The 13,891-nt window shown below is 34.9% G+C and overlaps 1 protein-coding gene across 6 annotated transcripts; it reads left to right on the forward strand.

Moving 5' to 3' along the window:
• The first annotated feature begins 295 nt into the window (after window positions 1-295).
• Window positions 296-13,493, forward strand: LOC129236886 (homeobox protein extradenticle). Of its 6 annotated transcripts, none has more exons than XM_054871167.1 (7): window positions 296-340; window positions 720-756; window positions 2,530-2,829; window positions 11,310-11,456; window positions 11,518-11,689; window positions 11,751-12,009; window positions 12,071-13,493. In XM_054871167.1, exons 3-7 carry the CDS (start codon window positions 2,565-2,567, stop codon window positions 12,353-12,355), a joined length of 1,128 nt encoding a protein of 375 aa, XP_054727142.1. In that variant the 5' UTR covers window positions 296-340; window positions 720-756; window positions 2,530-2,564; the 3' UTR covers window positions 12,356-13,493. The 6 variants fall into 6 exon arrangements, with proteins under 6 accessions (XP_054727142.1, XP_054727143.1, XP_054727139.1 ...); XM_054871168.1 differs by having other exon boundaries at window positions 328-377; XM_054871164.1 differs by lacking the exon at window positions 296-340 and adding an exon at window positions 401-480.
• The last annotated feature ends 398 nt before the right edge of the window (window positions 13,494-13,891 follow it).

Consider the following 13,891-nt stretch of genomic DNA (forward strand, 5'->3'; position numbering starts at 1 on the left):
TAAGAGCTATATGTTTTTCGCAAGACATGCCAATTTGCATAACTGAAACCTATGTAACTAAGAATTAAAATATAACTTCAAAACGATTACAATATACATATGTATAACTCATTCCTTTATGAGAACCCATTCATTTTACAAAAAAATTGCGTAAAGTGGGGCGAAAGATATAAAACCGAAATATTTCACTACTTCCGCTATGTTGTAACCAAGTATTTTGGTTAGTTCATTAAAAAAAAAGTATGTGGCATCACTGACATACATATAGTTGTGGATCTTAAGTTTGACAACACTTAAAATTTTTTGACTGGCAGTGCCTGGTGACGATTTGCATTTGGTGGTGAGCTAGTGCAATGTTCTGAATTTATTTATTCGTGGTATTTGATAAATAATCCTCTTATTTAGAGAAAAATCATTGAAAGTTCTATGTAATCGATATGAATTAATGTAGTGCATTAATTTTTAAAAACTTTAAATTTTGTAAGTGAAAAATAGCATTAGTTAAAATGAAATAAATATCTCTCGACTTCGTCGAATATTGCTCTCGTATGTGTTTCTTGCCTCCTCGTTTTCGTTTGATTTTTCTCTACTCTATTTTTCCGTAGCTGTTGCGAATACACTTGTTTATGTATACTGTGTATAAAATTAATAAAATAGTGTTGAATTAATGTTTTCTAATTTCAATGGCTTTTAAGTAATATTCACATTCTCATTTACAGGTTTGGTACTCTCTAATACTGCACAGTTCCTTTAAATGTAAGTACATATGGGAATAAGCACTTAAATATTATATATATACAAAAAGTTTTCGGAATAGATTGCGCAGTTCTCACCTAAATGTGTTGGTTGAAGTTAAAGCGAGCCTACAATACAGGAGTATGCTGATGGGGAAATAAATTCAATCACATTTTTTTATTTACTCATTAAACTGGTGTGCTGCTATGAAATGTTTCATTGACATAATATTCATAGGCGTGGTTTTTAGATTTAGTGGATCATATTCTGGGTAAGGCAATACAGTGACATAAAAGAGAAACCAATATTTGGCACGCGCAGCAAGGCCAAAGTAGACAACAACATTTGTCTCTCATCAAGAAAAGCTACTATCCTTAAGAGGAGGAGCAATTTGAATGCAACGCTCTCCAAAGAAAGAATCCCGATCATTTTGGATATGATATATGATATTAGAAAATATTGGTTAAGGATATGCCACAGGGTGGCTGAATAAGGGGGCGCAATACCTCCTATATTAGAGCGTAAGTAAGTTCTTACAATGGCATTGAGCAAAGCCGAAATTATAGCGCCCAGCAGTGTAAAATTCTAGTTTAATCTCGAAATGATGTTGCCCTACAAATGAAGGTACCTACAGTTTTATACCAGCTCCGAACCGCAAATGGTTTTTATGAGAAGCTTTTTTTTTTTCTTGGCAGAAATACACTTGGAGGTTTGTCATTGCTTGCCAAGGGGCGACTGCTATTAGAAAAAACCATTTTCATTATTTGTTGTTTCGCGCCCACAGTTGTTTGCGAAGCCTGGGCCGTCCCGAATGGTAATCACACACAAGCATAGTCGGTTGCCTCGGCCGCTAATTTGCGTTAATAAATGGATTTCAGTCTTTATAGAAAAATCTCATTTTACTTTTACTGATCATTAGGAAATATTTGAAATGTTTTACTTCACAGATTTGGCAAAAGACAAAACTGATTTACATAGACTAGGAAGTGAGGATTCACGTTGTGTTGGAATTTAAGAAAAAAACTTTGTTTGATGAAAAGCTTATTCTAGTTTCGGTTGTGTTACTGTAAATATAAAGCATCCTGTATTGCAATAAAAATATCCAAATTTGCTGTCGACATGAGTTGCGCATGTGTCCTGCATTTTAAGATTCTTTGGACCACAGTCATAGAACTAAACAATTGCACAGTTGGAGTGATTATCGTTTCAAGGACGACCCATAAATATTTCCTTCGTTAAGGCACAGAAGACTGTAATTAAAGAAGTGAGCAGCGACGCTCGAATCTTAGCATACTCCACAAATAACCAACACATGTGCAGTCCTTAAAGCTGGCAACGCAAAAAGTCATACACACATCCCTTTGTTCGTTTGCTTTACACTTTTTCAAGGCGAGATAAGTGGTAGCATTGATAACTGTAGCGCATCTGATAGCATGATGCCCATTACCACTATGTTTGTCTATTGGCCTACTGTAGTGAACACAAAGCATCCCCGATGAATTTTCGACACGCGAAGAGAGCATTAAAGAGAGCAACATGCGTTTCATCATTGCTGGCACTGACGTTATCCCAACACTCGGTTTTGATTTTAGTTTTCAAGTGAATCTCGTTGATGGTGTAACGTGCGCGCATTGCCTTCCATCGTCGCCGTAAGCTCATTCCACAACTTCATTATACGCATTTTCACTTCAAACTTATATAAATAAAAAATAAACTCGCATAAGTGTCATTTGAATAGTTCTGAAACAACAAATTGCTAATATTTTTTCTCGTTGTATTTATATTGCGTCTTAGACTCTGCGTTTTAGCGGTGTGAGTCGCACAATAACATGGAGGATCCCAATCGTATGATGGCACATACAGGTGGTATGATGGCCCCACAGGCATACGGTATGCCGGGTCAGGATGACGGCCAAAACGCTGGAAATGAAAATGAGGTACGCAAGCAAAAGGATATTGGCGAAATCTTGCAGCAGATCATGAGCATTTCGGAGCAGTCACTGGATGAAGCGCAGGCAAGAAAGCATACTTTAAATTGTCATCGTATGAAGCCGGCCTTGTTCTCCGTACTATGCGAGATTAAGGAGAAAACCGGTAAGTGATACAAATGAACTGTCACCATCTTTTTTCAGATTTTCTATATTTAAAACAAGTCAGTACATTTTAATATGGCTGCATTTGGTATTCCCCAAAAATAATAAATCGCACGAACATGTGTATGTAGTTGACACTGTCAATAAAGGGTTTCTGATTTTCCACGCGCTACATTGATGCTGACTTCTGTTCTTGTTACCTTTCGCTTTATTATTATTTTTATGATAAAATGTGAACAGTGCCAACTTTGTTCTTCTGTAAAAATAATAATATGCTAAGCACGTTTCAAGCGCGCCGCATAATAATGTTTTCCAGAGTTTTTCATTTTTTCATGCCATAGTCTGTTCTTCGACGTTTTGCCTTCGAATTGTTGTGCGGAAAAATTCGAATTTTTGTGCCTTTATTGCGTTTGAACATACGAAATTGAATATACAAGTAATGCGAGCGTGCCATATGTTCTGAATGGGGTTACTTTATTGGGGATGCTACAACAACAACTGTTGCCATTTCATATAAACAATCATTTCGGAGCAGTAGACGTTGACAGTTTTTTTCACCGCTGTTCGAAACAGTAGTTGCGGTAGCAAAGCACGGTGAAAATGCTGAATGTTGCGATGGTGCGAAGATGAAAAAGGGAATCGGCCAATAAAAGTACACACTGCAAACGTGTGTGCTGAACTACTATTAGGCAAACAACGCATTAAATTAAACTGTATATGGATTGCATCACTTTAAGGTTGTAAGCGCTATCACCTGTTTTCAAAAATAACAAAAGCCATCCGTGACCAAAACTACCTCAGCTACAAAGTTCAAAAATTTTAATTTGACTTTAAATTTACTGTCACAACAATTGTGTACACATATTTTTCAGGTGTATGGGAGGCATACATTTTCCTTGATAAACCCGACCTCTCTGTAACAAGGTATTTTGGCATTATATTTTTGTTGCCGTTTTCTTGGTATGATTACACTTGGGAAAAATCATTGAACCCACTATTTACATTCTCCCACTAAACCGTCATCTATGTATGTGTGTGTGTGAATCTGCATTTCTATTTTTGTTTTCTTTTTTCATTTAAATTAATTCGAACCTTCATTGCGTAGCCGCGACAAAATGCTTCTGTTTTCTTATGTTCTGCCATTCGCCGCTCCACGCGCCTTTCAACCCTTTTAAATCATTTGACTGTCTAATGAAGCATTTAAGAGAAAAATGCTCGGAAGCAGAATATCAAATGCTATGGTAATGGATTTTCCGATTCATAAACTTATACACATTTTACGTTCATTTCTTTTTATTCAACCTCTGTTGAAAAACGTTCTTTTAAATGCAGTACCTACGTACAAATATATGTGCATACATATGTATTTATATGTGCACTTGTGCTCACATATTTAAGTCTTTTACCTTTTTACAATATTCCCAATATTTTGCATGCTAAATTTTATATCAAAACCCTTATTTTCAAATGTTTAATCAGAATATTTAAAAACCCGTTTTATAGCCCATTTAATTTTTGTACAATAAAATAAAATTTTGAAGTCGCGTTGAGAATTTTCTTCCATATAAAACTCATATTGAAGATCTTTTTAATTTTGTATTTGAACTATATTTTTATAAAAAATTAACCAAATAAATGTATCATGGAAAATATTGCGGATATTGTAAAAAGATGAAGTGCCTTAATCATGTGAGCACAAGGGCTTTCATATGTATATATGTGTGCATGCTTTCTTACATGAGTCAATCTTTGTTTCCTTATGCCGCATTTCTTAAGAATCTTGTAAAACTTAAAACAAGCTCAACGACACAGCATCAAGCCGGTTTAGTGTACGTTGTTTGTCCATCGATCAGCTATACACTCGCATCCAAATTGCAGGTAAACTTCGAGCTTGTCGCGTCTGCTTGCCGTAGCTAATTTTACACTTACACGATACTGTGTGCCCCATAAAGTTGCTTAAAATATGACTTGCATAATCAAATAATCAATGCACCCCATTTCTTTATTGATACTCACGGTTGCGTATTGGCCATATGTAAGTTCGTATATTTAAATACGACTTTAAAAGTAGATGAGCGGTAAATACTCACGAATCATTGTTTATTGCAATACGACTTATTGTTACAATAATATAGTGTAGTATACGATTTTTATTATTGCACTAGGCTTCCTAAGGCGAAAGAAGGGGTCAAAGATATTTAGTTATTGTTACGTGTTTTAAAAGCAAAATAATCATTTCTATATTTGTAGAACCAAACAGTTATTGGATAAGAAATAATGAATATTTGTCCGGTACTGATAAATTTTATTTTCCAACAGTTGCAGGTAAGACTATTCCATTCATACCAGTTTTTGATGTTTTGTAACAGCATAAACACTGCCCATAAATGTTTGAGAAATGTTGCTGAAGTGGCAGTTCTTGGCCAGATATAAATCGGGTTCATTTCTGTATGTAGTGTAATACTGAAAATAGTAGCTTCAGCTCATTCTTAGGTTTATTGAGGGAGCTGGGTTTGGATGAGGTACAGTGATGTCGAAGTGAAAATCTCCTTTTCGTTCATTCATTCAGTAAAAAAAGATATCCTATTTAGAAAATATTCGCTAAGAAATAATAGTCATGTGTAACAACAAAAAATTTATTATAATGCACAATAATTTCAAATAATAGGTCTATCGATAAGTTCCTGCGGTTTTACAACAGATGGCGTAACTTGATTATTATTCCATCGATCCACATTTCCAAACATTCATTGGAGAGCTACTGTCGTAAGGCACAAACGTCAGTATAAGTTTTTTATTTGAAGCGTAAACAACAATATTTTTACCACACTTGAAAATGTCGAATTTCGTGCCAAATAATGTGTTTTTGCGGGGAATTTTTTAATATGAAGAAAAAAGCAGCCGAAAGTCATCGTATCTTGGTGGAAGTTTATGGTGAGCATGCTCTAGCTGAGCGAACGTGCCAGAAGTGGTTTGCACGCTTTAAAAGTGGTGATTTTGGCTTGGAAGACGAAGAACGCGAGGGTGCGCCGCCAAAGTTCATGGATACCGAATTGGAGGAATTGCTCGATCAAGATCCGGCTCAAACGCAAGAAGAGGTTGCAAAAACTTTGGGAGTTGATCAATCAACCATTTCCAAACGTTTAAAAGCCATGGGAATGATCCGAAAGGTAGGCCATTGGGTGCCGTATGAATTGAAGCCAAGAGACGTTGAACGCCGTTTTATGGCATGCGAACAACTGCTTCAACGGCACAAAAGAAAGGGTTTTTTGCATCGAATTGTGACTGGCGATGAAAAGTGGGTCCATTACGACAATCCAAAACGTCGGGCAACGTATGGATACCCTGGCCATGCTTCAACATCGACGTCGGCGCAGAATATTCATGGCCTGAAGGTTATGCTGTGTATCTGGTGGGACCAGCTGGGTGTTGTGTATTATGAGCTACTGAAACCGAATGAAACGATTACGGGGGATGTCTACCGACGACAATTGATGCGTTTGAGCCGAGCACTGCGAGAAAAACGGCCGCAATACGCCGATAGACACGACAAAGTTATTTTGCAACATGACAATGCTCGGCCACATGTTGCACAAGTGGTCAAAACATACTTAGAAACGCTCAAATGGGATGTCCTACCCCACCCGCCGTATAGTCCAGACCTTGCGCCATCCGATTACTATCTCTTCCGATCGATGCAACATGGCCTGGCTGACCAGCACTTCCGTAATTACGATGAAGTCAAAAAATGGATCGATTCGTGGATTGCGGCAAAACCGACCGAATTTTTCACAAAGGGAATCCGTGAATTGCCAGAAAGATGGGAAAAAGTAGTAGTAAGCGATGGACAATACTTTGAATATTAAATTTGTAACCATTTTACGTCAATAAAGTTTCAAATTTCGAAAAAAAACCGCACGAACTTAAACATAGTCCTATTACTTAGTTATTTATAACTTGTATTACACTACACCTTCCAGGATGCACTCAATAGAAGATTTTCCTTTACTAAACAAAAAAATATTATTTGCATCACAGCATTCAAGCTAAGAACTTTGAACTTTAGCTTAAAATTAATAGTGTAAAGGATATTTGATATTCACCACCATTAAAATCCCAGACCAAAGCCTACACTAAGTGTTTGGTGGGCATTATTACATTTGAACATCTGTCGCCGACCACAAAATTAGTATCTAAATTTGTCTGCTGTCAAGGAGAGAGCACTACGCTATGAGTGTGCATACTTGTAGATTGCTCAACGTGGGTGGGTGATGCCAATATTGCAATTCGTACAAGTTTCTAGTGATGATGCCTGCTTTAAATTTAGGATAGGTGCCTTCACCCTGTTTGGTGTATAAAATCGGCACAGCATTTTAATATTATTCCAACTTCGCGTTTTGTTGTACAACAATTGTTTAAAGAATGTGTGCGTTCCCTTGTCTTTGCACCCTTTATTATTTCGTATTGGGAGAAGGCAGCCGTGGCGAAAGAAAATTGTAGTCAATAATGGCAACACAAGCCAGCGTTAGTACAAAAAAGTATACAACAAGAGAAAGAAAATTCAAGTTCCTTAATCTAATCTTCTCAAGTTGGCACAAAACGACTATGCGTGCTCAGGGACCAACCTGCGTGCTGTACGTGCCGATGGTTTGGGAAGTATGGGAATGAATGCTGAATTGTTTGTTATTTGTTTTGCGTGTGTTTGTTTGTTCGGTTATATAGCTGTTTATCTCCATGATTTTATCCATCTTTGTTCATCCCCTGACTTTGGGTAGTAAGCAAAAATGTATGAAATTAGATGGTTGTTGAATGTTGGCTAACTATTTCGCACACATTTTATGTTGCATGGGGAGGGAGTGAGCTACGCAAGCAGGGTGTAATAACGTAGTAGTTGGCGAGCGTATAGTTACTAGTTTTGAGAGAAATGTTTGATAATACTGCAGTATTGAGTTTTTTTTGTTTTTGATAACTGTAGGTGAATGCTAACCTATACATTAGCATACGAATTTCTGGGATACAAACCTCTTGAGTAAACGCATAAATGCAGCTTGCCAGATGAATTCCGTTGACCGCGGCTAGGCTGCGCTAACGAAGAGTATTTCTTACTGACCAAAACAGCAAACAAAAAGCCAAAGCAAGCAGCTTTTCAACTCCCCCGATGAGCTGGTTTCTCATTATACTTTAAAACTAATATAATGGTTACAGTGGTGAATTTTGATTAACTTGTATGTTTAAATATTTACAATTAAATTGAAAAGAACGTTTTGCTTTGGAAAGAGTAGTTTGAGATCATTGGAGAATAGTCATACTTTGAGGTGGAAGCATTTAGAACTTTTGTTCCAAGGCTAAATATGTAAAATAAAACTGGTATAATTGCATGGCTTAAATGTTCCTAGGCTGAGTGCATTTCAGGAAAAAATGTTTCCCATAAAGTTTACACTTGTGCGACAACCACAAGGGTATTTTAGTTCAAATTCATAATAAATTATAACTTACTAGCGTACCCTCGCCCGCTTCGCTAGACGATAAATTCAATGATTTGCTGAAAAAGAATAAAATTAATACGAAACAAAGCAAATTCTTTGATACAATTTCATTCGAACTTTATTGTAACACTTTTTGGTAGACAACGTTTTTGGTTTTTTCATCTTTCGTGTGAATAATGACGATGGTTTGCCAACTCGTGAGCAAGCTACATACAATTGTCCATGAGAAAAAATTGGGTATTCTAAATTAATACCGCACATTTGTAGAGACTGTCCTTGCGCCTTATTAATTCTCATAGCGAAGGCAAGGCGAATAGGGAACTGCAAACGTTTGAAATCGAATGGTAAATCCGCCGGAATCAGTGGAATTCAAGGTATCAAAATGTCTTCTCCTTTGTACTTCCCTTTCAAAATTGTTGCTTCGATAACGTTACCCATTAGCTTCTTCACAGCGAGTCTGGTACCGTTGCAAAGTCGGGGCACATTACTATTGCGCAGCATAATAATCGGTGCTCCAATTTTTAATCGTAAATTATGAGGTGGTAAGCCTGGCAAATCGAGTGAGTTTAAGAATTCAGTTGGATAATTTACGACCTCATCTTGATCAGTAATAGTGTCCATTGACTTATACGCAACTATGTCACCAGGTATTTGATCTAAAATAGCTGAATTTATATCATTGACGTCCTTATTTTTCCCAGCTAAAATTGCTCTTTCGCTGAGTCAATCATGGTTTTTGTAATGTTGAACTATGTTTGGAAATACACTCTGTATCAATGCCTCTTTAGACTGTGCAAAAGTGCAGAATTGTTAGGCAATCATTCCTGTTGTTTTTGAAAAAAGGTTTATTTTTTCGGTTAAAAAGTGTTTTTTGAAGTTTTGAAAAACACTTCGCTCTAACAAATTTCTTCTCAGTTAATTGCTGAAAATTAAATATTTTGAAAAAACTATTTTTTTTAATTTAACGTTTTTGAGAAAATTTTGTTCTTGAAAAAATTTCATACTTTTGTAAAAGTTTAAATTGATTTGTTAAAAAAGATTTTTTTCCGCTTTGAAAAACACCCCCTCGAAAAAATGTATTCTCTAATAGTGGAATATGAAATGCTTTGAAAACACCATTTTTTTTTTTTTAATTTTGTTTGGTTTTCAGAAAATTTTGTTTTGAAAAAATTTCATACCCTTGAAAAAGTTTTATTTTATTTTATTTGTTTAAAATTTTTGAAATTTTTTTTTTGTAATTTTAGAAAAACACCTCTTCGAAGAAATTTCTTTTATCTTTTTGAGGAAAATTTGGTTTTGAAAAAATTTCATGCTTTCGAAATTTTTTTATTTTACTTTATTTCTTCAAAATTTTTGGAAACAATTTTTTTATAATTTTCGAAAAACACCCCTTTGAAAAAATGTTTTCTATGTGTCATAGTGGTATTCCAATAACTTTTAGGATTATAGTCAAATACTTACAAATATCTACGCTTTCACAAATAGCAACAATAAACAAATTTCCTCAAAACCAAAAAATTTACTTTTTTTCTAAAAACATACTAAACAAACATCATAATAAATTTAGAATTTTGTGTTCACTTGTGTTCACGAAAAAACAGTATTGTTTTTATTGTATTAACTGAAAACCAAAATGTTGCAAAAAATCAAAACAAAACTAAATTATTTTTTTGTGTTCATTTGGTCCATATGTTCCATAAAAAGTTGATATGGTAAATAATATGCAGGGTCTGATACACGCAAATTTCCATTGACCATTATAGTGACAAAATTATCGATCACCAATTCCAACAGGATTTCAAAATCAGAGTTGGAATGAGTTGTTGTGTGGTGTACTTCTGAAAAAATGAGAAATAAACAAAATAAATCTAAAAATTCGAATTCTAACTTTATCTTGAGTATGTTCTTATTACCTTTGAATTTTCCCAATGAAGCACCATTGATTTTAAATTTTCCAAGAATTTTTTTTATCATTTCGCGTTTCTTTCCTTTTTCATTCGATTCCAACATTTGTTCATAGCCGAAAACATCGTTTGCAAACGCATTCATTTCCATATAGAATTGGTAAAAGAAAGCATTGCTCAATTGAATTGAAACATTATTTTCATAAATACTTAGGACCTTAACTAATGCACCTTGGTACATACCTAACGCAGATATTCATCGCGACCTTGACATCGATACTATTGATGAAACAATGCAAAGCGCTAGCAGAAGACACATAAATAGACTATTAACGCATACAAATCCTATGATGAGAAGACTACCAAATAAAGAAAAATTTACCCAAAGTCGGCTTAACCGTCAAACACCAACAGATCTTGCAAAATCCTTGTAATCAATTGTCAACTAATCGTATATGTCATTGTTTGTTAACCACTTGTTTTTAAATAATATGTATATATTTCTTCTAAATGAGCTTGGGGGCATTGGCCCTTCAATATCACTCTCATTCCATCTTTTTGTAAATCAAATTACTTATTGTCTAACGACAGGTGTAATATTTTATGGAAGAAATAAAAAAAATTTTCATTCGAATCATTTGAAATTTCTGTATACAATAACGAAAAATTCAAAAAAAGTTGTACACATAAAATGAATGTCGATTCGAAACTTACTTTAATCTAAGAATCGAGCAAGTTTTGTTTTGTAAAATATTTTTATTTTTTCTTTTTTTTATATGAAGAAAATATTTAAAAGAAAATTTTTTTTTGCTAAAAACCTTCCCCTAGTGGATCCCTATAATATGAAAAAAAGAACGAATAAAATTGGCCTCGTATCGGCCCAAAAAAATGCGTACAAACGAACATCATTTCATTTTTATATATATAATATAAGATAAGATATTGATTATTACATTTCTATAACAAATTCCATAGATAGAAGGACAAAGATAGATTTAGGGTGCAAAATTTATAAGACAATAACTATAAGTAATTATTTGATTTCTATTTAAATTTTTAATAATTTTACTCATCTTATTACCCTTTTGTAGTCCTTTCTATTCGCAATACGCAAGAAGAGGAACCTCCAGATCCACAATTAATGCGTCTGGATAATATGCTAATTGCTGAGGGTGTTGCAGGACCAGAGAAAGGTGGCGGCGGAGCAGCAGCCGCTTCAGCAGCTGCAGCAAGTCAAGGTAGGTGCCTACTAAGTTTACTTTCTTGCACTTTTCTTGAACTTCTTTATGAAACAAGTAGGATCTTCCTTGTCGATCGATGGCGCAGACAATGCTATTGAACATTCGGACTATCGTGCCAAGCTCGCACAAATTCGTCAGATATACCATCAAGAGTTGGAGAAATATGAGCAGGCTTGCAATGAGTTCACCACACACGTGATGAACTTACTTCGAGAACAAAGTCGGACCAGGTAAATCGCTATTATCACAAAGCCATCGCTACACCGATTCACATATATTCTTATTTTTTAGACCAATTACGCCTAAAGAAATTGAGCGAATGGTTCAAATTATTCATAAGAAATTCAGTTCTATACAAATGCAGTTGAAGCAGTCGACATGTGAGGCTGTTATGATATTACGGTCTCGGTTCCTCGACGCTAGACGCAAACGCCGTAATTTCAGTAAGCAAGCTTCCGAAATCCTAAACGAGTATTTCTACAGTCATTTAAGCAATCCGTATCCATCGGAGGAAGCAAAAGAGGAGTTGGCGAGAAAGTGTGGAATAACTGTGTGTTTATAATATCTGCATGCAAATAACCAAATTATTAACGGTTGATTATATTTTTCAGGTTTCGCAAGTCTCTAACTGGTTTGGTAATAAACGTATTCGTTACAAAAAGAATATAGGTAAGGCACAGGAAGAAGCCAATCTATATGCAGCTAAGAAAGCAGCTGGTGCTTCTCCATATTCAATGGCAGGGCCGCCCAGCGGTACTACAACACCCATGATGTCACCAGCTCCACCACAGGATTCCATGGGGTATCCAATGGGTTCAGGCGGCTACGATCAACAGCAGTATGACAACAGTATGGGCGGTTATGATCATACTCTACATCAGGACCTTAGTCCTTGAGGCGGTTTAACATACCGCAATTAAAATGTATACGAGCAAAAGTGAGCACACGAAATTCACTTTTCAAGTAAATTAATGAAGGCGTTTTTTCAATTTGAAATGTACAAAAGTTGTTATAAAAAAAGTAAAACTAAAAGAATTTCAATCGAAAGTTGCAGTTTAATCTAATCGAAATAGTTCTCAACTTTGTATTATAGTAACGTTTCAGAGCAAGTAGTGAAAAACTTGATTTGTCTGTTTTGTCGTATTGGATTTAGGTTATTTAATTTCACACCACATGCCTTTATTTAAATAGAATATATTTTTACATAATATAACTATACAATTAATATGAGTTGATATGTTATCTAACTCGTTGCAAAAATAATATTAACATTTAATTAGGCTTTCTCTTTTTATTTATTTTTTATTCTTATTCTTATATTTTTATTTTTTACGATTTTGATCACTTCAATCTATGAGTTCACTTTTGCTCCATACAGGCATACGCAATTAATAATAATGTATACGTAATATTGCATACGATAAAATGTAGGCATCTATATATAATTTGAATTAAGCATAACAAACTTTTATTGAAATGAAAAACACCGTATACGAAACTTTAGATATAAATAACATACGTAAGTAAAAAAAATATAAAGAAAAAATATGTGCAGATAACAGCTATCAGATCTACTATTTTAAATGTACGAACGATAGCAGCTAACAATAGAGTGCAAATTTGATGAAAGTACATGTGCGAAAAAAAATATTGCTTTGCAAAATCCAATTTACGATATTTGTGTTCACCATTTTGGCACAACCTTTTCACTGATAATGCAATAGCGTTTCCTAAAAATTTATAGAATATGATATGATTATGCTGCTACAACAACTGATAATGCATCTCAAAGCAAGAGTAAAAATTTTACAATCCGAAAATAGAAGAATAGAGTTAAAAGTTTCCTCAATAAAAATGAGCCAATATGCTTATCTACTACCTATGTAATTATTGTACTTTCGGCCAACATTCTTCAAGTATTTAATAGAAAGTATTGTAACATGTTCTCTAATATGAATATCAAAAAGCATCACCTTCAATTTATAATGTGTAATTATTTTAAATAAATAAAGTACGTAAAACTGTGGCGAACAATTGAATGGACCTTTTCTTTGGTTTCTGCTTTTTCCGCGATCAGCGTTATCGTTTCAGAGATTCGTTATCAAAAAGAAAAACCAACAAAAAAATTTGAGAGAAATCCCAAACTTTATCCATTGTTCACAGGTGTATGTGCTCACATTGAGCGTACCCTCCACATTAAAGCGAGTTGTGGGCAACCTTCATCAATTCGCACACGCTACGTTTCGATCTCACTTGTCCGCAGAGATCCAGCCACACAGAACGAGCTGAGAAAATTTTGTTTTGCTAATTCAACTGAGTAATGCTAAGCAGACCTGTGAGATTATGAGCCAACGAATAGGTTTTGAGCCGCCGTCAAAATCACGTCGGCTAAGAACCTGCCTACATTCCACAGCTGACGATGTGTTGGCGGC

This window comes from Anastrepha obliqua, chromosome 2, assembly GCF_027943255.1.
Source record: "Anastrepha obliqua isolate idAnaObli1 chromosome 2, idAnaObli1_1.0, whole genome shotgun sequence".
NCBI lineage: Eukaryota > Metazoa > Arthropoda > Insecta > Diptera > Tephritidae > Anastrepha > Anastrepha obliqua.

Excerpts from the sequence above, each read along its gene's own strand:
- LOC129236886 (XM_054871167.1), top strand. The coding sequence starts at position 2,565 with ATGGAGGATCCCAATCGTATGATGGCACATACAGGTGGTATGATGGCC. Across the intron at positions 2,830-11,309 it reads CGAGATTAAGGAGAAAACCG|TCCTTTCTATTCGCAATACG; the intron begins GTAAGTGATACA and ends ACCCTTTTGTAG. Across the intron at positions 12,010-12,070 it reads CGAGAAAGTGTGGAATAACT|GTTTCGCAAGTCTCTAACTG; the intron begins GTGTGTTTATAA and ends TATATTTTTCAG.